This window comes from Rattus norvegicus, chromosome 7 (genome assembly GCF_021556685.1).
Source record: "Rattus norvegicus strain SHRSP/BbbUtx chromosome 7, alternate assembly SHRSP_T2T, whole genome shotgun sequence".
In the NCBI taxonomy this organism is placed as follows: Eukaryota; Metazoa; Chordata; class Mammalia; order Rodentia; family Muridae; genus Rattus; species Rattus norvegicus.
In genome coordinates, this window is record NC_141540.1 from 17,848,378 (window position 1) to 17,874,443 (window position 26,066).

A 26,066-nucleotide genomic window follows, 5' to 3' on the forward strand; every position below is an offset into this window, starting at 1 on the left:
TTTTATAACATGCAGAGAATGCTGAGCTCAGAACTTATCTTCAACATGAAGAACTTCTGTGGTGGTCAAGATTAGAGATGCATTTACCAAAACCCTGGAAATAGTGTTTGTGAACTGGAAGATTTATTTTGGTTAGGAGTGGTAGAGCTGGGTGGGCCTCGAGATACAACTATTCCAGTTTTCTGATAGACTGCCAACTTGATTTCCACGGCGGTAGTACAAGTTTGCACTCTGACCAGCAGTGAAGTAGTGTTCCCTTGCTCCACATCCTTGCCAGCATATTCACTCTCTTGAGTTTTTGATTTTACCCGTTCTCATGGGTGTAAAATGGAACCGCAGAGTTGTTTTGACTTACGTTTCCCTGGTGACTAAGGACTTTGAACATTTCTTTAAGCGTTTCTCGACCATTAGCGCTTCCTCCGTTGAGAATTCGTTTTAGCTTTGTACCCCAATTTTTAAACTGGGTTATTAGCTTTCTTGGGGTCTAACTTCTTGAGTTCTTTATATATTTTGGATATTAGCCCTCTATCAGACGTAGGGTTAGTGGAGATCTTTTCCCCGTCTGTAGGCTGCTGTTTTGCCCTGTTGACAGTGCCCTTTGCCTTACAGACACTTTGAAGTTTCAAGAGGTCTTATTTATTAATGGTTGATCTTGCAGGCTGAGCCATTGGTGTTCTGTTCAGTGAATTTTCTCCTGTAACAATGCATTCCAGGTTATTTCCCACTTTCTCTTCTATTAGATTCCGTGGATCTAGTTTTATGTTGAGGTTCTTCATCCACTTGGACTTGAGGTTTGTATAGGGTGATAAATATGGATCATTTTGTATTCTACCTGCAGACCACCACTTAAACCAGCACCATGTGTTGAAGACACTTTCTTTTTTTCACTGTATGGGTTTGGCTCTTTTTGTCAAAAATCAAGAGTCCATAGATGCGGGTTTATTGTCTTTGATTCTATTCTATTAATCAACCTGCCTGTCTTTGTACCCATACCACGCATTTTAATCACCACTGATCTGAAGTACAGCTGGGCTGGAAAGATGGCTCAGCCATTAAAGGCTCACAACCAAAAATTTCTCAGCTTTTTTCAAGTCCTCTGAGAGACGCCCCTGTCCTTTATTATTATCAAAATCCTTAAAATTATTTCTAGTCTCGCTTAAATTCCCACATCTTTACCTCAGCCTGCTTTCTTTACTCTTTCAATTCCTACTTCTATGTATGTTCCTCTCCTTTACTTTGTATATACCAACTAATCTGATCAATATCCACACTAATTTCATTATTCTTTTCATTTTCTCATTCACTAAACCGTTAACACACACAGTACTTTTGGGTGGCTCTTTACTCACCTCAAAAATTTATACTTAAGTAATGATTGTTTTGTGGCTGTCTCGCACTTAATTTTCACAGTGGATCCTGTGAAAATTTGATCCTGACTGTAGTTGCAGCCAGTGTTTAACTTTCAATAAAAATCTGGAAAATCAGCCTGCTACCCTGGAGAATAGTCTAAGAGTAACTAACACTTCAATCCTATTACAGCAAAGTCTTTGCTGAACTCTTTTATGTACTCTCACCAAATGTAGATGTAACTGAATTAAAAAGACAACAATAAATATAGGAGTCAACAATATAACCCAGGATGGGCAGATCTCAATCCCACAATACCAGAAACATAAATAAGAAATAAAACTTGTCTTATCCCAAAATTATTCATCCTACAGAAATTGTCTTCAACAAAATGACGTAGATGAAAGTTCAGACACACAAATAAAAAGAATGATTACAGATCATTCAGACAAGTTAGAGAGTTCAGACAAGTTAGCGAGTTTTCTAAGGGAACACAGCCACTGGATGAAAAAAAGAATTCAAGTAAGATATGAAAATAGAGATCAATAAAGAGACAGCATAATGAAGGAAAAACAAAATCAAAAGATGATGGGAAAAAGAAGTTCACTGGACTCAAACTGTATAGTTCTTCCCTTCACGGAGGGAAGAATTTTGGGGTTTGAATACAAGGTAGAGGAATTGAGTCATTCAGTTGAGGTAAGTGAGGAATTAAAAGGTGAATGTGAAAAGAACATGTAACATCTTCTTTGGCATTCCACAAAAAAAAAAAAAGCAAATTGTACATTATATACATAAGATGAGAAGAACTTAACTGCAAAGAAATAGGAATTAATTTGAATAACGTTAGAAAAGACAGTTTCAAAATCTAGGAAGAGTCCCCTCAAGATACAAGAAACTCACAGAACACTGAGGAGCAGGCCAGAAAACAAAAACAAAAACAAAGCAACACCCTACAACATATATAGCACAGTTAAAACACTAAGGAAAGAAGGAAGGGTATGGAAAACGCCATGAATGAAGTTCAATCTTATTAGTTGCTGATTTCTCAAGGGACCTTAAAAGCTTGATGGAATTGGGAAGAAGTATTTTAAATTATTAAGGAAATAACTGACAATCCACCCTAATGTAACTGGAAACACTGTCCTCATTCTCAGAGGGAAAAGGGAAGCTGTCCTTTGGAAAACAACCCCAAAAGAATTGATGACCAAGAAGTAAGCCTGACCGAACCTACTACAAGAAAAAATTCACACTGAAGAAAAAGTTAAGTATACCCAACAGGCTCCAGGGGGGAAATATACAAGGATAAGACTATTGCAAAGCAAAGAGGACAAAACTAATAACAGAATGCCCCAAATCAGCCCCCACACACTCTGAATAATAAATCTAATAATTTGATTATTACTTAAGAAAACAAACAGACTAGCAGACTGGATTAGAAAAGAAGATCCCCCCTTTACTACCTCCTAAAAGTACACTGGGTCATGGAGGATACAGGTTATCTTAGGGTGGGAAAAAAATGGAAAAAGATCTTCAATGAAAATCAAAGTACAAAGCAAGTAAAGTTCACTATTTCAACATCTGACAAAACAGGAAACAAAATATTATCAAAGGAGATAAAGAAACTCACTTCATTCTGTCCAAAGAACAATTCATCAAAAAGTAATTATAATTATATGTAGTATGTCAGAACTGGAATCAGGAAAAGAAGGGGAAACAGAGATGAGTTCACAAAGATGCCAAGATTTCAGACTCTGGAAGCCAGCATCAGGATGCAAATTTAACTTTGATTATCTAGTACAATAACTTAGTCACAACTTTTCTGCTAATAAGGGTGTGGTTATGTAAAAAAGGCCAAAGTGGGCATTACACACTCTGTACCACTCAATTCACTTGACTGTGACTTTGTAGGAGAGGGTCCTTTGTTCTGTCTTACTGGTTTATCTGAGATCACTTGCAGTGCACAGTTGGATCAAAATTTCTTGAGCAGTCACAGGAGTCCATGGCACTTTGTTCTCCATCCCACTTCTTCTTCCCCTAGATTCACTCTACATCCCCCTCATACATATGGAAGCAAAAGCTCACTCAAATTCATAAAACAAATACTACTAGATATATTCGTTTATTAACTAATGCAACAATAATGAATTTAAAATCACAGTGTCATCATTAGAACTACACACACACACACACACACACACACACACACACACACACACACACACCAGAACAACTATAATTAAATAGCACCATAGACCAAATGGATCTAATAGTCAAATACAAAACAACAAACAAACACAACAAAATAATACTTTACTCAATAGCTCATGGAAAATACTATAAAAGTTCATTTATGAGGACACAAGCAAATATCAACACACACAGAAAAACTGAAACAATTCCTTGTATTCTATCTGATCACCATAAAAAAGAGTGCGATAGATAGCAATAGATATTATAGGAAACATAAAAAAAAACCTATGGAGATGAAATAAACTATTATTTGATGAATGGATCATTGAAGAAATCTATGAGTTATTTGGCTGAAAGAAAATTAGCATATAACATGGAAATCTATGTATTACAATGAAGGCAGAAGGGGCTGGAGAGGTGGCTCAGCGGTTAAGAGCACCCGACTACTCTTCCAGAGGACCTGAGTTCAATTCCCAGCAACCACATGGTAGCTTACAACCATCTGTAATGAGATCTGGTGTCCTCATTATAATAAATACAATGAAGGCAGAATTAACAGGGGAATTTATAGCTCTAAGTGACAACATTTAAAATCCAAAAAGTCCTTAGTCATCAAGGAAATGCAAACCAAAACGACTCTGAGGTTCTATCTTACACCTATCAGAATGGCAAAGATCAAAACCTCAAGAGCTCATACGTGGTGGTGAGGATGTAGAGCAAGGGGAACACTCATCCATTGCTGGTTGGGGTGCAAACTTTTACAACCACTTTGGAAATCAATTTTGGGGTTTCTCAGAAAACTAGGAATAGTTCGACCTCAAGACTCAGCTATACCACTCTTAGGCATAGCTCCAAAAGATGCTCCAACATCCCACAAGGACACTTGCTCAACTATGTGCACAGCTTTACTCATAATAGATAGAAACAGGAAACAATCCAGATGTTCCTCGGCTGAAGAATGGATAAAGAAAATGTGGTACATCTACAGAAGGAATGTTATTCAGCAGTTAAAAACTTAACATCATGAATTTTGCAGGCAAAAAGGATGGAACTATACAGGAAGACCAAGAGAGTCAACTAACCTGGACCCTTGGGGCTCTCTGAATCACCAACCAAAGAACATGCATGGGCTGGACCTAGGCCTCCCTGCACATATGTAGCTGATTGCAGCTTGGTCTTCATGTAGGTCCTGAACCACTTGAACAGGGGCTATGCCAAAAGCTGTTAGGCAACAGTGTGGGATATGTTCTTCGAGCTGGGCTGCCTTGTCTGGCCTCAGTGGAAGAGAAAGTGCCCAGCCTCACAGATACTTGATATGTCAGGGTGAGGTGATACCCAGGGAGCCCCCCACCTGTTCAAATGAATAGGGGAGGGAGGCTGAGGGAAAAGATTCTGAGAGAGGGGGACCAGGAGAGGGGCCTTGAGTTGGATGTAAAGTGATTAAGTTAAAAAAACTAAAAGAAACAAAAATCAAAGAGAAGGAAAAAATTCAAATAGTAGCAGGAGAGGGCTCAGGGGTAAATGACTTGGTGCTCTTCTATGCTACCCGGCATCCATGTGGAGTAGCTCACAACTGCATATAATTCCGGCTCAAAGGGCTCATGTCCTCTTCTGACCTTCTTAGCTACTGTCTCTCTCTCTCTCTCTCACACACACACACACACACACACACACACACACACACACGTACTTACATTCAAAATACATAAATGGACATAAGCAAATAAGTTTTTCAAAAGAATCAGACATTAAATAAACAGCCTAATGGTATACTTTATGGCATAAAAAACCAAGAACTCAAACTGACTATCACTGAATGGGAAAAATAATGAATAACAGGCAGGAAAAAAAAGACAATAAAAGAATGAATCAGGGAAATAGAGTTGGTTCTTTGAAAGATAAACAAGATGGGCGAACCCTTTTAAATTAATGAAGAAAACAGACATGAAGTAATAAATTAGAGAAAATAAAGACATTGCAATAGTCAAAAGTAACTTCAGGCTTGTGACAACAGACTTTAAAAGATTTTATTCTACTAAACAGGAAAAATGATATGAAATGGACAAATTCATTGGCTGTGGTGGTTTGGATATGCTTGACCCAGTGAGTAAAACTATTAGAAGGTATAACCTTGTTGTAGTAGGTGTGGCCTTGTTGGAGGAAGTGTTTCACTGAGGGGGGTGGGTTTTGAGACTCTCCTCCTAGCTGCCTGGAAGCCAGTCTTCTCCTAGTGGCCTTCAGATGAAGGTGTAGAACTCTCTTCTCCTCCTGCACCATGCCTACCTGGACACTGCCATGCTCCTACCTGGATGATAATGGACTGAATCTCTGAACCTGTAAGCCAGCCCCAGTTAAATGTTGTCCTTATACGAGTTACCTTGGTCATGGTGTCTGTTCAGAGCAGTAAAACCTGAAGACAAAGGTATAAAAAACCTAAGACATATAGGACTTATTAGAGCTAAATCAATGTAAAGTACAATAATTTCAAAATTCTAGTAGACATAAAATACCAAAACTGCTTAAGTTATTCTGTAATACAAAAATGAAAGGATTCCAAATACCCCTTTTCCATGAAGCTAGTTATTATCTTGATTCCAAATCCTAACAAAGACACAGTAGAAAAGAGAGTTAAAGTCCAATTTCTTTGATTAACATACATGCCAAAGTTCTTAAAAACAAAACAAAAATTCAAGAACCATAACCATTCTAGGCATGGAGAGATGGTTGTAAGTACATTAAAGAATAAAGACATAAATTAAATGTTGTCAGGAACAGAGACTACACAATCATGGTAATAACTGCACACACATACACAAAAGGGTTTAAGAAAATTCAATTTCAATTCATGACAAAAACCTTGGAAAGTGAAGGGATAGAAACAATTGGATAAAGTCTATATGACTAAATTATCGCCAATTTTGTGCTAGGTGAAAAAAACTGAAGGCATTCACATTACGATCAGGAACAATAATAATGCATCTCCTCTGAACAGTCCAAACTAGTGCATGATATCTTAGCTTGATCAGTAAGGAACATAAAAACAGAACAATGTTCAGAGGGTCTGCAAAGGTCTAAATTCATGCTGACCAAAATTGAAGTGGACATTGGAAAATAACAAAAAGAGTAACGATTCTGCAGTCTCAGTGATGTGGAAGACTAATACCATTAAAAAACTTTCAGAGAAGAAGAAAGAGGAGGAGGAGGAGGAGGAGGAGGAGGAGGAGGAGGAGGAGGAGGAGGAGGAAGAGAAGGAGGAGGGAGATCTCGAGATCAAAGTCTGCACAAGTACACTAACTCAATTTTTTTTACAAAAAGCCAAACACATACATCTGAGAAAAGATTTTCTCTTTAATATACTATTTATTATAGGAACATTGGTTATCTTCTGGTAGAAGGAAACAAGACCTTTGTCTCCTACTTTGGGAGAAAAAATAAATTCCAACTGTATCAACTCTCCATGTTATACTCAAAATTCTGCAACTATTAGATGAGATCAGGGAATGTGTTTAACGATATATATGTATATATGTATATATACATATATATCTATATACACATTTTTACATACATACATACACACACACAGACACAGACACACAGACACACACACACACAGACACAGACACACACACACACACACACACACACACACACACACATCATTCCCTATAGGGAGCTTTTCTGAAGGGGATTCCAATCTTACAGGATATGTTATCACCTCTCTAGTGTCCCTTCTAAAAACAAATGGTTTCCATATTCCCAAATCAACAAAACAGAAAAGCTCATTAAATGAAAAGGCAACCTACAAAATGCCAGTAAACTTTCCCAGCAAAGTAGGCTGGATTAGTGTCTGCAATATACATGTTTATGAACATCTAGGAATAAAGCAAGTGATTTACATATTCTATGGAACTGAACAGAGTACTGACACATACAGAGTTAAATGGCTAATACATACTCAGAAATTTTTCAAAATTTTTAGCCAACAAGGAAATGCAAATTAAACATTGTGTGATTTCATCTTCCTAGTCACATGGCTATTTAGACAAAAATGTTAACAATGACATGGGAAAACAGGAACCCTTACAGTTTACACTTGTGTTGGTGGTAAAGTAGGTTGGTATATGTGGTGGTAAGCTGGCACATGCCAGGAAATATGTGAGGAAGTTCATCAAAATATTAAAAATTGAAGTGTTATTCTTTTTATGCAGCTCTTAGCAGGGCACTCCAGGTATGAAGCAGACATACGTAAATATGTTATGGGAACTGTCAATCAAGTGTTGTCCTTGCTATGACACCTCAAACATGGATAAGTGAATAATGAAAGTTTTATAACTGAAGACAGTATCCATTTTGGTCACAGGACATTGCGAAGTCAAGCTAGAGATGAGCTAAAAGCTTTTTCCCTTTAGATGGCCTTCAAGCTACAAGAGCTTGCTATGCAACTTGCTGGGAAGAGATTAGCTGTGTATTCGGTGAGATAAAGCCAGGTAATGCACATATTGTAAAATACTGAAATGAAAGTTATGAGCCTGCCTGGGGCTGATCTAGGCCCTCTGCACATAGGTAACAGGTGTGCAGCTTGGTCTTCATGTGGCACTTCTAACATGGGAAGCAGGGACTGTCTCTCAGTGTTGCCTGTCTTTGGGACCCTTTCCCCCTATTGGGTACCTTGTCTAGCCTCATTAGAAAATGTACGTGGTTTTGCTGCAACTTGATATGCCAAGGCTGATGGATATGCATGGGAGTCCTCATCTTTAAGAGAAAGGGAGGTGTTGATGGAGGGGGAAAGGGGGGGTGGAAGGGCTGGGAGGAGGGAGGGGAAACTGCAGTCAGGATGCAAAGTAACTTAATTAATTAAAAACCATTATGACAGCTGCCCTTAGGTTCTTGGACTTTTCACTAGCTACACAAACAGGAACTCAATCTTATTTCATGTGTCTTTGGATGTGTTATATATTTGTAGTTGAAGAGTCCTTGATTCTTGGAAGTTATGGGTCACTGTAAAACACTAAGTGTTAATACTGGAAAGTGAACTAGGAGCCTTTGGAAGATTAGTAAGTACTCTTAGATGCATAGTCATCTCTTTAGCCTTGATTCTTGAAATCTCGTCAAGAACCTGTGGTTGGGGAGGCCACCCACATATAAGCAGGTCCATATTACTTTCTTGATATATGGTCATGTTAAAATGCCCTGCCAATTCCCATGTTCATACTCATACTCATACATTAAAGAATGGGTCTATTGAGAAGGGTTGAAAGGACAGAGAGATGAAAGGAACTGGGGATATAAAGTCCTAAAGTTTATTATAGAAACACAGGAAACTCCAAAAAAAAAAATCAGTTGGAACTGTGTTTAAAAATATAATCATTGAATTTAATGGAACATTTTAAAAAGAGGGCCACAGAACTTATTTAAATACAGGGGCTGGACTTTGGTTCCTAGCATTCACCTTAGGGCACCAAAACTGAGTCTACACCCTCCTCAGATCCCAGACACTTGAATTTATGTGCATATACACACACTGAACACACACAAATAAGATATCGAATTAGAAAAAACTATATCACACAGGAAAAACATTTTTACATATAAAGCTAATTACCAATGAAATAATAGGTCTTTTGAAAACAGAATCTGCTATGTAAGGGAACACTGAATCACCAATTTCTTTTATTTTTCTTTTCAGATTATTTGTGTATGCACAGACCAGACATGTGTTCAGGCCCCTTGGAATTGAAGCTATAGGTAGTTGAAAGTCACTTAACACATATGTTGGTTATTAAAGTACAGCCTCCGAGAAGAGTAGCAAACACAGTTAGTCACTTCTATAAACCATTTCTCCAGGCTGCAATCCATCTCTTCAAATGCCTGATATTGTTTGACACAGTTTCTTGGTAGCATGTCTTTCAAGTGACCAAAAAATTATGCCAATGTTATTAAGAAACTCTTTTTTTTTTAAATTAAGCAAATCTTAACTCCAATATTACAAACAAAAAAAGCAAAAATAAAAGTCTTTTGTGGGAATGAACCACAGATCAAAATGCTAAAATTTTATTGTACTTCTTTCTGGTTATTTCTAAAATACACAAACTCAAATTCTCTTTATACAACTTAACTACATGAAAACATTCACATAGCTTTATTTTTACTTTAAAATTTACATTTGGTTTGAACAGGTCCACTTTAAAAGTCCTAAGTGGTATTCAAATGTCCTGTATTAGATACTATATTTTGCTATCCCTCTACCCGACCTGTAAGAAAAACAGAAAGATATGAAAATATGTATGGGGACAGGATTTCATCCCACATATGCTTTATATTAGGGCTAAAATTAGATTCTGCTGCTCATGTTTGTTTCCCCTTCAAGATGTTTTCATTTTTTCTTGTTTAGCACTACATTTATTTACTTCATGGTGCATATACGCACATGCATTCAATGTTGTGCATATGGAACTCAGAAGACAACTTTTGGGAACCGATTCTCTATTTCTACCATGTGAGTTTCAGGGTGAAAACCAGGCTATCCTTAAGAACCATTACTAGTTAAGCCATCTCACGGCCCTTCCAAAATCTTTCTTTGTACCTCACAATAAAGGCAAATTGGCCACACAGAATGTCACGCTGTTTACAGTTATATAAGTTCTGTTGCTCTGAGATTTTATATAGGTTTCTAATGGGGTGTAGGACATATTGCTTACATGGACAATGTCTCAATAGTGTGAATTCTTTCATGCTTGAGGAAATTACCACAGTAAGTGAATTCTTTCCCACAGTGCTTACATACATAAAGTTTCTCTTTCATAGAGTGAATTTTTTTATGAGTGTAATAGGAACTCTGACTGTTGAAGGTTTTCACACAAAGATTACATGCGAAATGCTTCTCCGCAGTGTGAGTTTTTTCATGACTGTTACGGGTACTGGAAGTGGTAAAAGTTTTTGTGCAATGCTTACATGTATAAGGCTTTTCTCCAGTATGAATTCTTTCGTGACTATTACGGGCACTTGAAGTAGTAAAAGCTTTTCCACAGTGTTTGCATGCATAAGGCTTCTCTCCAGTGTGAATCCTTTCGTGCTTGATAAGATCACCAGAAAGAATGAATACTTTCCCACATTTTTTACACAGAAAGGATCTCTCACCAGTATGGATTCTTTCATGACTGTTTCTGTCACTTGAAGTGGCAAAGGCTTTTCCACAATACTTACACGGATAAGGCTTCTCCCCAGTATGAATCCTTTTATGATTGATAAGATAATCAGAACGACTGAAGGCTTTCCCACATGTTTTACATACAAAGGGTTTCTCTCCAGTGTGTATTCTTTCATGACTGTTTCTGTCACTGGAACTGGTGAAGGCTTTTCCACAATGTTTACAGGCATAAGGCTTCTCTCCAGTGTGAATTCTTTCATGATTCATAAAATGACCCAAACGTTTGAAGGCTTTCCCACATTTCTTACATACGAAGGGATTCTCTCCGGTATGAATTCTTTCACAACTGTTATAGTCATTGGGACTAGTGAAAGCTTTTCCACAATGTGTACATGAATAAGGTTTCTCTCCACCTTCAATGTTTTCATGAAGATTATGGGCACTGGAAATAGTGAAAACTTTTTCACAATGTTTACATTCATAAGAATTCTCTCCATGAATCCTCTGGTGCATGAGAAGGTATTTCAACTGAATAAATCCTTTTCCACATTGCTCACACACAAAAGGCCTCTCTCCACTGTGAATTCTTTCATGTTTTTGGAAGCATGACAAATACCTAAATGTTTTTCCACATTGTTTGCAAATATAACACTTTTCTACTATGTGAATTCGTTCATGACTGATAAGGTGACTGGAATTAACAAAGGCTTCTCCACACTGCTTACACACAAATGGCTTTACTTCACTATGGGTTGTTTCATCTATCTGGTCATATGTACATTTCATAAAGGTGGTCTCGTTGTGATTATTTCCATTGTGAGTTTTCTCTTGATGTTGATCACAATGGAGACTCCCACAAGTTACATTGCATTGCTGATTTTCACATGAGTTCTCACTAGAACTTCCATGCACCTGAAATGACTCAGAATGACCCATATCTTCCCAACATTTCTCATGTTTAAAAGCCTTCTCCACCAGTTCCTTACACTCAAATGGTTTCTCTTGAGTTTGATTACTGAGGTGCACATCCAAGGGTGAATTACCGATGACTTTTCTTGTATCCAAACTGCTTTCACATAGTGTTATTGCAGGAGGCATGTCCTCAGTAACAATATGCTTTGGAATCTGTGCCTGAGTTTGTTCACACTGACTACCGTGTTCACATTCACCATCTTTCTCAACCACCTGAGTTCTGGAAAAAACAAAACACAAAAAACAAACAAAACAAGAAGAGCATCATGGACACTGGAGAAAACAAAGGCTTTTTCACAATGCTTAGATTAGTAAGATTTCGCTCCAATGTGATCTTTTTAGTGCATGAGAAGGTATTTTGAATAACTGAATCCTGTGGTACATGGGAAGGTATTGATACTGGTATGTTTTTGATTTGGCAAACAAAGTGTTGGTGACTGACCCCAGTGGTCCACTACAGTTATAGTACTCCAGAGGCAAGAGCAGAAAACCTTCAAATTTAAAACAAGTCTGGGCCACATATAAAGATCCTGTCATGAGTAAATAAATAGACGTTCAACTTTGACTTTATAAGAATTACGAAGACTCTGGAGCAATAGCTCAGTAGTTAAGAGCACCTCTTCCTCTTCCAGAAGACCAAAGTTCATCATCGCTATGGGTGGGTTTGCAGTGGCATATGACTCAACCTTCAAGGGACCTATAGCCCTCTTCTGGTTCCATATATCATTCTCAGATATGTAGCATGCATTCACCTGAACCTGCACATACACATAAACTTAAATAATTTATGACCTTAAAAAGAGAAAATATTCAACCAAGGTGCTAGTGTTAGCATAAAAGAATATCACATAAAATTAGGAAGTACTACTCTACTTAGGCATTTGAAATACATAACATATATTGATTAGATTTTTACCAACATGGTATAAGATAGGACCAACCGAGAAGCTGGAACTTTAATTTAAAAAAAAAATGTCTCTATCAGATTGTCCTGTAGGTAACTCTACAGGGTGCTTTCTTGAGTTACTAAGTTATGTGGGAGGGCCAAGCTTACTCTGATTGGTCTCTCCTCTGAGCAAGTAGGTATGGGTTGTACAAAAAAATTGCAGAGCAAATTAGTGAATGGTGCTCTTCCATGGTTTCTACTTGAGTTCCTGCTTCCAGACCTTGCCCAGCTTAAGCTCCTGACCTGGTTCCCATGGAGACAGAGTGTGACATGAAGTATAAACCGAAAGAAACCATTTTCCTCCCTGGTCGCTTTTGATTGTGGGATTTAATCACAGGACAAGAAAGCAAACTAAAGCAGAAATGGGACCAGGCCCACAGGGTATTGTTATAGACTAACCATATTGTTTTTGAAAAGAAAGTGAAAGTGTTTAGAACTTTCCATTGGAAAAGTCAATGAATGCTTAGAGTTTAATGATTTGTTTTGGCAACTTGGAATGTAAGAATGTTAAGAGTAATGTAGACAATGGAAGTCTGCCTTGTCAAGTTTCACAGGGATGTCTGAGAGTGTAAAGGTCATATGGCTCGACTTATGTCACTCCCATTGATTACTGATTGATATGGTTGATATGGCCTCTTTGTTCCCTTACAGTTCCAAGTATCTCTCTCCTGAAGCTGTGTACTTTGTCAAAGAGGATGGCCTTGCCTGAGGAGAGGAACACCAGTCTTCAGTTAAGGGTATATAAGCTATCCTCCCATGTTATAACATCCAATCAAACTCTCAAAGGGATGTTTAAGAGTGCCTCAAAGACTCTAAGAGTGGTTCATAAGATATTTTGTATTAAGAATCTATGCTTTCTGGTCAGCTGGGGGTGAAGAACTGCTATGATAAACAACAACATCATTGAGATGAAATCTTTAAGAGATTTCGATCAGCCCAGAGACCACAGGGGACTAAGGCTACACTTCAAACTGGCAGCAAAACATGGCAATGTGTAAGATTCTGCCAGGTGGTATTAATTTTGGCATGGTTATGCAATGGTACTGTCCTCTCTAATATGCTAGGGTTACCCCTTCACCATTCACTTTCTGGCCTTTCTTTAGGAACTCCAACCTTGGCACTTGGCACAAAATCTCATCTGTTCTCAATAAACCCTTCGATCCCGGTGTTTTCCCTGTAACTCAGGTTTCAGCTTCAGCAATGGCATATTCTGGCCTTTCATGGTACCCTGACTCAGCTTCTCCATGACCCCTTTGTTCTTGCAGCTCTCATACTGTCAAAATTAATGACAGTACCATTGGTAATTTCCAAGAAGAGCAATAGTTATGGGCTGGAGCCAGCATGCGCCTATAGTCAAGTGATGAATGTGTGCTGTGTATGGCAGACTCAGAAATGTGTTACCCAAGCCCTTAGGAGGCCAGAAGATCATGAGTGAAGCCCAGATGAAATACACGTAGCTACAGAATTAGATTAGCATTGCTGAATTTCGGATTTACTTTGATCTAATTGTAAATGTGCCCTTCTTCTTCACTTTTTAAATCAGAAATGCATAACTTTATATTTGATTTACAGGAGCCCATAGCAGAGAACTTTTGGATTTGAGGCACTGAATATTTAATGTGTACGGCCCTCCCCGCTTTAAGACTGTGAAATTCCTAAAGTTATGCTACGATTTATATTTTGATATTAACATGAGATCATGAGGACAAACAAGGAATCAATTGTGCTGGTTAGGGTTTTTTTTTTTTTTTTTTTTGGTCAATTTGACACAAGATATGGTCATCTGAGAAGAGGGAACCTCTATTGAGAAAACAGTTCTATCAGATTGGTTTGTAAGCAAGTCTGTGGTAGTTATTTTCTTGATTAATAGTTGATATGTGAGGGCATCACCCTGGGTGTTGCTGCTCCTGACCAGATGGGCCTGTGTTCTTTAAGTTCTATAAGAAATGAAGCTGAGTAAGTCTTAATTTAGGAGTAACCCAGTCAGTAATGTTTTTCCATAATCTCTGTTTCAGGTCTAGTTCCCAGATCTCTGCCCAGATATCCTATGAAGAGGGGCTGTGAGCTGGAAGTCAGGATAGGAACCAAAATAATCTCTTTCCTCCTAAGTTGTATGGACAGTTGTGTGGTCCTGGTGTTTATCTCAGCAGTCAAAAGCAAATTAAAAACAGCTCTAAAATGAGGACTCACTGACTCAGCAGTGAAGAGGACTAATAGCTCTACCAGAGAACCTATCTTTGATTCTCAGCACCCACACAGTGGCTCACAATTGTCTGTAACTGCAATCCAGGGACAGAGAATCTTAGGCCCTCTTCTGGCCTCCAAGGGAACTCTACATGAATGTGGCACACAGATACATGCAAACCAAGCACACATGAAAAGCAAATAATTTTATAAACCAAGATAACAACAAGAAAACAAACCAGCTCTTATATATAAAGACTTAAGAAAAGGTCATTAAAAAAATATAACAAATACTTGTGAGTATGAAGGCAGCTTTTTAGGTAATGCACCGCTGGGGGGAAAATCTCTTATATAGCTAATTGTTATGCAGCATTTTGGTGACATTCAGAAATTACAGAGATGGCATACTCAAATTCTGAACGATCACACCCAATGCAGTTTTATAAACATTTATGTTAGAATGAATTTATACTTAGATATATTTGGATAATTTACTAGGTTCCCAGCTGTCCTATCATTCCCAAATGTTTGATGTAAAGTACTCTTTCTTGAGTTTAAATTACCCCAGATTTCACCTGAGATTTTGGTAGTCCTCTTCAAAATTTTCTTCTTGTGTTTTCTCTAGAAAATAAACCCAAAGAAATCATTATGGTATAATTAACATTATAAAAATATATTACATTCTAAATCTTATGACCTGACCAGGCACATTAAAATAAGTATATGTTCCCTTTCAAGCCATAAACCACTACAGACAGAAGCAGGAAATAGTTGTCTGAATGAATGAGCATAGGAAGCAGAGTGTGTTGTTACCTATGGAGATCAGGTTCAGAAAGGTCTCCTTCATCACATCTCTGTAGAGCTTCTTTTGACTGGAATCCAACATAGTCCACTCTCCTGAGGTGAAGTTCACAGCCACGTCCTCAAAGGTCACTGGCTCCTAAAACAGGGCACATATTAATTAGGATGGTCAGTTTTAACTGCATGGCTGACAGGATACAGAACCACCTAGGACCGGAGCTTCTGAAGACACCAGGAAGTGTTTATGTAAAGGTTAATTTGAAAAACTATAGTGACTACACCGAATCACTATTAGAGAACCCACTCACTGGGTGTAGAAGCATTTTCTGACTTGCACGAAGAATTTTATTAGAGGAAATTTTAGACATGAGGTATTAAGAAAGCAGCTGTAATTGCTGTGACATTAATTCTAGGCACTGTGACAATAGTGAGGAACGCAGGCACAGGACATCTTTGTGATGAGACTTTCCTTGGGCTTTGCACCCAGTCGTCTCTGAACAATGCAACTAACTACCCTGTAGATATTCTTTTTTGAACAGTCATCTGTAGGCAACCTTGGACCATATCAGCTATCAGGTTTCAGCCTTTTAAAAGAGGCAGTCTCTTAGTCCCGCCAGTAACAACTTACTAATTTCCCGTATCTAATTCAACTACGTTTTGGAACACATCTGGTAACAACTGAAAATGGTCTAAAGTAATGGGCTACTTTCAGACGCATGTACCATAAGGGGAACTGTGTTCTCAAATATTTAAGGAGAATCTTTCATCATTTTGTCTTTGAGTAAGGCATATGATTAAAATTAGATACATGATGGGAAATAACACATGCAGTGAGCAAGGCTTACCAGATGTACCTATCAATCAAAACACAGAATGCTTAGCAAATGCTCCACCCTTAGCAGCCAAATCCTTCCTCTCAGAGCCCCAGATAGTAACTGTTGCCCTTGAGAACTGTCTTAGAGTTTTATTGTTGTAAAGAAACCATGATAACATTTAATTGGGACTGCCTTACAGTTCAGAGGTTTAGTATATTATTGTTTTAGTGGGAAACATGGCAGCATGCAGGCAGACATGGTGCTGGAGGAGCTGAGAGGTAGCTTGATCTGCAGGCGGCAGAAGGAGAACGTATGTCACTTTGGTCACACCTTGAGCATATATGAGACCTCAAAGTCTGTCTTTTCAGTGACACGCTTCTTCCAACAAGGTCACACACCCTAACAGTACCACTCCCTATGGGCCAAGCATTCAGACACATGAGACCAAGGTGTGGGGGATTGCTATTTATAGCACTATAAGTACCCTAATTCAGTGGCCTGCTGTCTTTCTTTACAGAACATTTTAAACCTGTACTATGGCTTAGCTTTGAATCAAGCTACCTTGGGCCCACTAGCAATGCCACCCATACTCTTTCATCAGTTGGGACCTTGAGAGTCACCAGAAGTACATGCCAGGAGCAGTCTTGAGGATTCAGGTGTCTGAGTCAGATACAGGGTTTGATACTGACACAAAGACCATAAAAATGAACTAGGATCCATCCCTTCATTTGGGATGCTTTAAATTTAGCAGATAAAGACACAGCGGATACTTTGTGCTTGGAGGTGTTGCAAAAGAAGATAGTGAATTTATTTTACTAAGGGAAATATGGAATCAGTACAGAAACAGGAATGGAATCATTTTTGCATAAACTAGGTATGAAATATATGTATAAAGCGATGTGACTCTGTCCAAGACCACAGTTTGGATTATACTTTAGGAAGACTATTGAATAAAGGGTTTGGGAAAGACTTTGATTTATTTGATACTATACGATGAAACTGGCCAAGACACTTGCTGAACCCACATTTGCGACTCATGCACTTTCTGATCCTTTCTAATGCTCCTTTCACGTCTCTCCTTGTACGTGTTGGCTACGCTTCTGTGAGCTTATACTTCTCAATAAGGAGTGAGGCCTTGCTACAAGAAAAAATTGATGAGCATGATAAAAACAGTCTGTGTGTTACGTTTTAAGCTTTGCTACGAATCACCCTATAATTAGAGGAGGTTAAGTCAAGTATGACAATGCAAACCTGCCATATCAAGAATCCTGAGACTAAGCAGGAGGATCATTAGTTTGAGGCCAGCCTGAGCTACAAGGTCTCAAAATAAATTATCAAAACGGAGAGAGAAAAAGGAAGACTGGCTCCAGGGGTAAAATTGTGAAAATGACATTCTTCCTCTTATTTATTTTCTTTTTTTCCCAAGGACTTCAGACATATCATTAACATATCAATTTGGCAACCTATCAAAAGGATCAACTGTTTTTGTTTTTTTTTTTTTAATGTGGACAACCAATACTATAAACTTTCCTGAGACCTGCCTTCATTTTATCCCACAAACTAATCACACTGTGTTTTCTTTCTCACCCAATTTTAGAAGTTTAAAATATTTCCTTCTTCATTTGTTCCTTTAATTATCATTCAGTAGTGTTTTGTTTAGTTTCCATGAGTCTGTGTACTTAGTTCTACTGCTGATAACAAAAGTGGACTTTTATTCCCTATTTAGAATGCAATTTCCTGATGTTTATAGAGACTCTCTTTGTGTGGGTGACTTTGGAGAAAGTTTCATAGGCTCTTGAGAAGATTGTCTATTTTTCAGTGTTTGGATGGATTGTTCTGCTTCACATCTATTAAGTCCATTGATTTATTAATTCCAATTTTTCTTTGTTTAGTTTTTGTCCAGATGAGTCACATGGTGAGAGTAGGCTACTGAAGTCATCCGTTATCATATTATTGGGCTTCCTTTTTTTTTTTTTTTTTTAGTATCTTAGGGTTTTATTGCTGTGAAGAGAGTTGAAGGCAACTCCTATGAAGGCAAACATGTAATTGGTGCTGGCTTACGGTTTCAGCGATTCAGTCCGTTATCGTCACAGCGAGACGCATGGCAGCCTGTAGGCAGACATGGTGCTGGAGAAGGAGCTAAGAGTTTTACATCTTGATATGAAGGCAACCAGGAGAGACAGGCTTCCTCAGGCAGCCTGCAGGAAGCTCTTGCTGGCCCTGGGTGGAGCTTGAGCACTAAGAGTCCTCAAAGCCCATCTATGCAGACACTCACTTCCTCCAACAAGCCCAAGGCTACCAATAGGGCCACTTCCCGTAGGCCACCACATGTATATTCAAACCCTCACAAGCAGGGAGGAATGACTAGGGATATAAAAGGAACTGCACTAGTGAGGAATGCCCTCTAGCAGGACTTAACACTCCACGGGTCACAACAAGGACTCCATTTATAAGTCAGTGCAGCTCCCGCTCTGTTCCACCACCCCTAACAGTGTGATCAAGCCTGAGAGGAAAAGTGAGGCAGGAACGGCTAGGGGTGAGGGCTGGGGGCGATGAGACCTCAGGCATCGAGTGAGAGAGTGAGAATCAACTCTCAGGAGGCAGGCTTCAGCAAGACAGATCATTTAATTGGGAGAGGGGGGAACAGATTATTTAAACCTTTTGGGTAGTGGATAGCAGGGTCTTCCGGATGAGTGTACATCATTGGCTAGCGCCAGGGTGCTGGGGATGTATTGGGCTTCTTCTGTAATTTTAGATATAGTTGCATGTCTTTTACAAAATTGGGTGCACCTGTGTTTGTTGTGTGTGTTTATTGTTGTAATTTCCTCTCGGTGGATTATTTCTATAAAGAGATGAAGTGACACTCTTTATCTCTTTTGACTAGTTTGGTTTGAAGCCTATTCTGTCAGATAAAGAATAGCTATGCCTTCTTTGTTCCACTTGCTTGGAATACCAGCTACTCTTCTTTTACTTAAGATGAAATGCATTTTTGATGATAAGGTAGCAATTTGATTTTAACAGTAAGAGCTATTAATGGTTAGGCATAGTGGTGCACACCTTTAATTCTGGCAGTTGGGAGGGCGAGGCAGGTGGATCAAGGGCATCCTAACCTACACAGTGAATTCAAGGACAGTTAGACCTACATCATGAATTGCTGTCTCAGGAAGAGAGACACTTCTAGAAAGTGAGCTGCCTAGAAAAGGCTCAGACCAGCAGAGTGACTTGGGGGAAAAAAAAAAAAAGAGAGACTGGCCAACCTCCTTGGAAGAGGGTCAACTAGCTGAAAAGGACAGTGTCCACCTTGTTGAGGTGTCTGCAGGCTGTATAGGATTCTCCAGGTGTCTAGCTTTCCTAAAATGTTACCCATAGTGTGTGGTTGGCTTTGGTGATACAGCTATCTTTGATTCATTTCTCACCCCATAAGTAACTCTTCACTTATATTTGAATAATAATCCCAATAAAACTCAGTGGTTCAACAAGCTGGACTTTGGTAGGTATCATACTTTGGTCTTTTGCTGTTTCCTTGTCTAGCTTGACAAGACACATCTAGTAGAATCCCATCAAAGAACAACGACATATAAAAGTCACAGTTTAATTGAAATTTAATAATACTCAGTGATTCACCAGTCAACAAATAAACTAGATAGAAAATAAACAGAAAATCTCTAATTCAATGACATTATGACGTCAGGCATGCCTTTAATCTCAGCACGCAGAAGGGAGAGGCTAGTTGATCTCCATGAGTTTCAGGGCATCCTGGTCTACATGCCAAGTTGCAGGCCAGTCACAGTTGAAATTTTAGATCTAGTTGGATGTCTTTTACGAAATTGGGTCTACCTCTGTTTGTTGTGTATGTCTAGTGACTGAGTCTCAAAAGGTAGATAGATAAATAAGCAAATAAATAAATGACACCATAAAACAAATAAACCAAGTAAACATACAGAGAATATTCCACTCAAACGTAAGACACACATTTAATGCAAGCAATGGGAAGTCTCTTAATAGACTGTTATGTATAGACACAAAAATATGGAAAACGTAAAACAATGTCTTGTATTCTATCCAATTACAATGCAATGAGTCTGACAGCAACAGGAATTCCAGAAAATCCATAGAGATTAAATAACATACTACTGAATGATGGATGTGTTACTTAAGAAATAAGAGATCAAATACCTTCCTTGAATTGAATGAAAATGAAGGCATAATGTGAGAAAACACATAAAATTCAATGAGGACAGTAGTAACAGCAACATTTATAACTCTAATTTCCTACATTAAAATTCAGACAAGGGGGGTCCTCTCCACCCCCAAGTCCTGCCTTGCAATGGCCCTCTTAGCTCCTTATTCTGCATTGGCGGGGGTGGGGGGTGGGAGAGCTGGGGGTGGAGGGGAGTGTCTCAGAGAACAATCCACTGAAAATGATCTACTTTGACACTGGTGTCTTCTGTGTTGATCAGGATGCACACCCACATCACTAGCAGCTCACCCTGGAAGAGTGGTGGTGTCCTCTGATGTTGGGGCTCAGAAGCCTGGGACGCTCCCTCCTTGTGCCTCCAGGATATCCTGCTGATTAGAGGGGTTTCCCTGGGCCTCACAGGTGACATGGAAGACTACCAGGACAATGTTAACCACATTTTGATACCCTGTTCTACGCTGGTCCTTCCTATGTGACAGGACATGTTCAGGTGAGAAGCAGGGGTTCTGATGTCCAACCTTTCACCTTTGATCCCTCACCTTTCCGTAATGGATCTAGAATACCCTGACTTTCAGCCAAATCACAGTGAGTTATTACCCATCATTCTCTATCAGCGATTTCTACCTTAGTGACTCCACCATGACCTCCTCCAACCTATGCTTTCTGACTCAGAAACCTGCATTACTGGAAACCTGGGACTTTTATCTCATGTGGCAGGGAGGTCAGGGTATCATTCTGTGCTACCTTTGACCCAAAGGACTCTTGTATTGGTCCCTGACCACCTGACCATGTCATTTGCCTTCCACTCAGACCTTAAGTACCTCTAAAGAAAATCTGGATCTCTGACTTGTCCTCAATCATTAGAGTCCTATAGGTCTACAAGGTGCAAGTGTGGGATTAGGGGCTTCTTTCTGCTCAGACCTGATCCCACCAGCTATTAGAAGCCCAGATGTCCCCTTCCCACCCTGCTCCCCAAAAGTGAAGAGAACTCCACAGTGTAAGGTAGAACCATCTCCTCCCAGTCCTTGAACCTTAGGGTTCATACCTTCCACTCATTCTCCTGCACCCCAGCTCCTATTTCCAGAGCTCGGTGCTATAGGGATGAAATTTCTGACACTGTGCCTTGCAACTCAAGGTTTTTGAGAAGGATTTGCTGTTGCCTTGGAGACTGACGAATCCTTTTTAGCCATGCACACCGGGATGAGAGTTACACATCCGTCTTAGGGGGCTAGGGAGAATGCATCACCGTGGAAGCTAGGGCAGTATTATTCTTCAAGCTTTTCCTATAAAATATGATTTTGTACTTTGACAGAAAAGTCAGACAGGAAGACGGAGAGATGGCTCTTCAGTTAGGCCACTTGTGGCTCTTCTAGAGGACTCGAGTTTGGTTCTCAGCTCCTACCTGGTGAGGTGGCTCATACCTGCATGTGAGTCCAGCTTTAGCGGATCCAACACTTTCTTCTGACTTCTGCAGAAACCCAAGCGTACATGCGAACGCGCATAAGAACATGAAAGCACACACACACACACACCCCAAAATATCTTTTTCCAAAATAAATTAGATGGATTTCAGATGAACGACCTATAGCAGCACCTTAAGGCTTTGAGAAAACAAGATCCCAAAGTCCAAATCACTAAGTGGAAGAAATAATGAAGATCAAGGCTGACATGAATGAAACAAAAGTAAAAAACAAAATAAAACTCACTGAAGTGGAATGATGGCTCAGAGAAGTATGTGTGCCTTTTGCATTGGATCTGAATTTAGTTCCCAAGACCTACATAGTGGATCCTAACCATCTCTAAGGCCATTTTCCAGGGATCTAATGCTTTCTTCTAACCTCTGTGAGCATTTGGAAAACATGTTATATATCCTTTCTGGTAGGCAAAATGCATACACACACACACACACACACACACACACACACACACACACACACGTTGGTGTTTGAAAAGATAAACATAATTGATAAACCCTTAGCCAAATAAAACAAAAAAAGACACACATTAATGAAATGAGAGATGAGAAAGGAGGCATTCCAAAGACACCAAAGAAATTCAGAGAATCATGGTAATAATATACTTGAAATTTTATATTTCAAGGTTGGATGTGGTGGCGCATGCCTTTAATCCTAGTGAAGGCCACAGTAACAGTGGTCTTCTGTTTTTCATAGGGCATGAACTGACGGAAAACCTCCATCGAATGTTCTAAGAATGCTGAAGGGGACTTAGGAGGCAGGGGCAGGCTGATCTCTGTCAGTTCAAGGATAGCCTCATCTATATAGCACGTTCCAGGCCAGCAAAGGCTACATAGTAAAAACTCTGTCTCAAAATAAAAAATATCCCAATAATCTCATTAATATGTGTTCCATGTTTGCCACTAAGCAGTCAATGACACACATGCTACTCAGGAAACTCAGAAAATCTTAGGATCTTCCTGTCAGAATCTGAGGAAGGTTGTACAGCATGGATGAGGATGTGGCTCACTTAGTAGAGTGTTTACTTAATATGCAGGAACTCCTTCCCTCTGTCTTATCCCCAGCACCACATCAAACCAAGTGCTGACTCAGGCCTTGAAATTCCAAACTTGAAAACCTGAAGGCGGGAGGATCACTAGTTCAAGGTCATCTACAGCTACGTGATAGTCAGGAACACACGAAACCCAGTTTTAAAATAAAAGTAAAAATAAATGAGGGCAAAGAAATGGGTCAGCAGGTAAAAGCAGCCGTCTAGTGAGCTTTGTGACCTGTGTTTGAACCCTGAACCCAGGAGAACCAACTTCAACCCCACAAGGGAGTCCTTTGACCTACACAGTATGCTATGGCATGGGAGCCCAAAGATTGCCTCACCACACATGAACAACACTAATAAATTTTTAAATGTTTTGCACACTCAAACCGACTCTCAAACAAAAAATATTTTATCCAGAAGATAGAAGAGATATATGTTTTTCTCTCAGCTGGACCCTCTCAACAGCTTCCCAATAGTCACAAACTACACTGTCTAGAAAAACCACTTATACAAAGGCAAAGGAAACAACTGAAGACGTTAATATTTTTCCAAAAGGCAGTAATCTTGGTAAATACTAATTAAGGAGCCCACCTTGTAGGGCATGATGGTGCACGCATCTAAATTGCAATTTTCAGGAAACAGAAGCAGGTGGATCTCTTGAGTTCAAGGTAGGCCTGGTCTAGGCAATGAGTTACAAGAAAGAAAACAAACAGTCTGAGTTTGAAGTGAGTTCCAGGATAGCCAAGGCTACTGAGAAACCCTGTCTGAAAAACAAACAAACCAACCCACCAAACTAAACCACCACCACCACCACCACCACCACCACCACCACCACCACCACCACCACCACCAACAACAACAACAACAACAAACGCACACTGCATATCCTTTCTCTTTGGAGAAGTAGCCTAGAGCAAAACTAATACAAACCCAAGGAGATCGCAGCAAACAACAAAGTAGGCCAAACTCAAATGCAAGGTCAGACTAGCAGCAACGCTCACCACCCAAGTCCCTTCACAGCACTGACCAGACTCCGCATCACCAACCCGTCCGCGCTGCAAAGTCTGCCGGGTGCATGTCCATCGCGCGGATTCCCCATGATAACCTGGGGACCGAGAGAAAGCAGTTTCACAGCGACAGGACAGGAAGAGCTCCGACTCCCGGGTCCTCCGGTGCCAGCCTCCACCTCAGACTGCAGCACAGCGCCAGGGGAACGTCGGGTCGGCGGCGCCAAGCTGCGCCAGGCTGCGTCCAGGCCGCGGCCCACGACTTCAGAAGCCACCACGCACTCACCATTTCCAGCTTCGGACGCATGCAGAGGTCCTTCGGAAGGGCCTGCTGACAAAATAGGCAGCACTGACTGAAACCAGCTGTCACTACACCTCACAAAAGCTACACGGGATTCAAAAATGGAGCCAGGGGCAGAAACTTCAGAACATCCGTGTTCCTCATTTGACAGTTCCAGCAAGGAAGTAACAGCGGCTCTGATTGGCGAAAGATGCTGGACCCGCCTTCTTATTCGTGAGTAGCAGGATCAACGACCTTTCCCATCCCAGGCAAATAAAAATGATAGATAAGATCAACACCCAATCGTAACCCAGGCCTTCCCTTTGGCGTAAACCCGTGGGATCCTTGCATTTAAGCACAACGCCCTCTGGGATTTAGTGCAGGCACTCGCTTCGTCGTGTACTCAGCGGGATTCTGTTTCACATAAGACAGTCCTACAGATTGGCTCTGGACATCCCAGACTCAGTGCAGGGAAAGGAAAATCCATGACCCCAAACAGGAAGGTTACCCGGTCAATAAAAGGACATTGCCAATAAAGAGTGATAACTTAAGAATTTGAGATGAGGCAAATGGACTTTCGCACCTATATTTTTTGAAAGTTAAGATTTAAAATGTTGATTGAACTCCAGGTTTGAAAGAAACCTGTACAGCGTGTTAAGACTTTGTCTGACGAAATAAAAATTTAAAACATGTTTGATAAATACGTACGCTTTTGTAAATAATGCCTGTTCTTATAAGCTTTACTTGGATTACCTCTGGGTACTGAACATTGTTACTATAAACCAAGCCAAGAGCAGAACGCTACATATATGAATTAATAATGTCAATAGAAAAAACTTGTAAGCAAAGGATTTGACTCCTATACTGGTTAGCCTTTTGTCGACTTGATATAAGCTGGGTCATGTGAGAGGAGGAAACCTCAACTGAGAAATACCTCCATTAGATTGGCCTATAGGCAAGACTGTAGGACATTTTCTGGCTTAATGAATGATGTGTGTGTGTGTGTGTGTGTGTGTGTGTGTGTGTGTGTGTGTGTGTGTGTTCCAGTGTACTGTAGTCTGCACCCTTAGGCAGATTGTATAAAAAAGGGAAGGTGAACAAGCAGTATTTCCCCATGATCTCTGCTTCAGTTATTACCTCCAAATTTCTTCTTGAGTTCTTTAATGTTTGTTTTTTGGTTGTGAACTTGACTACATCGGTAATGAACTAAAATCCAGAAATGGAGGGCATACCTGTGAGAAGATTTTTGCTTGCTTTGAAGTGGGTGAATCTACTTCAGATATGAACCTGTGAGGAAGGAAGTCACAGGCCTTTGATCCAAATCTTGAGGCAGGAAGACACGAGCTCTTAAACCTCTAATCCTGGTCACATGTTTTACTAGACCTGTAAGAAGAAGCTTTTGCTCTTGTCTGCTTGCCCTTCCTTACCTTGCTAGCATGTACATTCCTTCCCTGGCATTAGACTCTTAGTTCTTTAGGGATTCCAACAGATACTGAAGACCAGCTGAGACATCAGGTTGTGGACTGAGAAACTACAAGATTCTCAGACTTTCCATCCATAGACAGCCATTGTTGGATGAACTGGACTGCAGTCTGCAAGTCATTCCAGTAAACCCCCTTTCTATACATATGGGAAGATTCACTCTATAAGTTTTGTTACTCTCGAGAA

General features: G+C 39.8%; 1 protein-coding gene across 7 annotated transcripts; it reads right to left on the reverse strand.

The window, feature by feature from the left end:
- Positions 1 to 9,175: 9,175 nt before the first annotated feature.
- Zfp239l1 (zinc finger protein 239 like 1) lies at positions 9,176 to 24,552 on the reverse strand. Of its 7 annotated transcripts, none has more exons than XM_087555313.1 (6): positions 24,405 to 24,552; positions 24,139 to 24,216; positions 15,603 to 15,729; positions 15,365 to 15,410; positions 10,744 to 11,879; positions 9,176 to 9,791 (listed from the first exon to the last, which is right to left on the reverse strand). In XM_087555313.1, exons 1-6 carry the CDS (start codon positions 24,423 to 24,425, stop codon positions 9,775 to 9,777), a joined length of 1,425 nt encoding a protein of 474 aa, XP_087411439.1. In that variant the 5' UTR covers positions 24,426 to 24,552; the 3' UTR covers positions 9,176 to 9,774.
- Between the last annotated feature and the right edge of the window lie 1,514 nt (positions 24,553 to 26,066).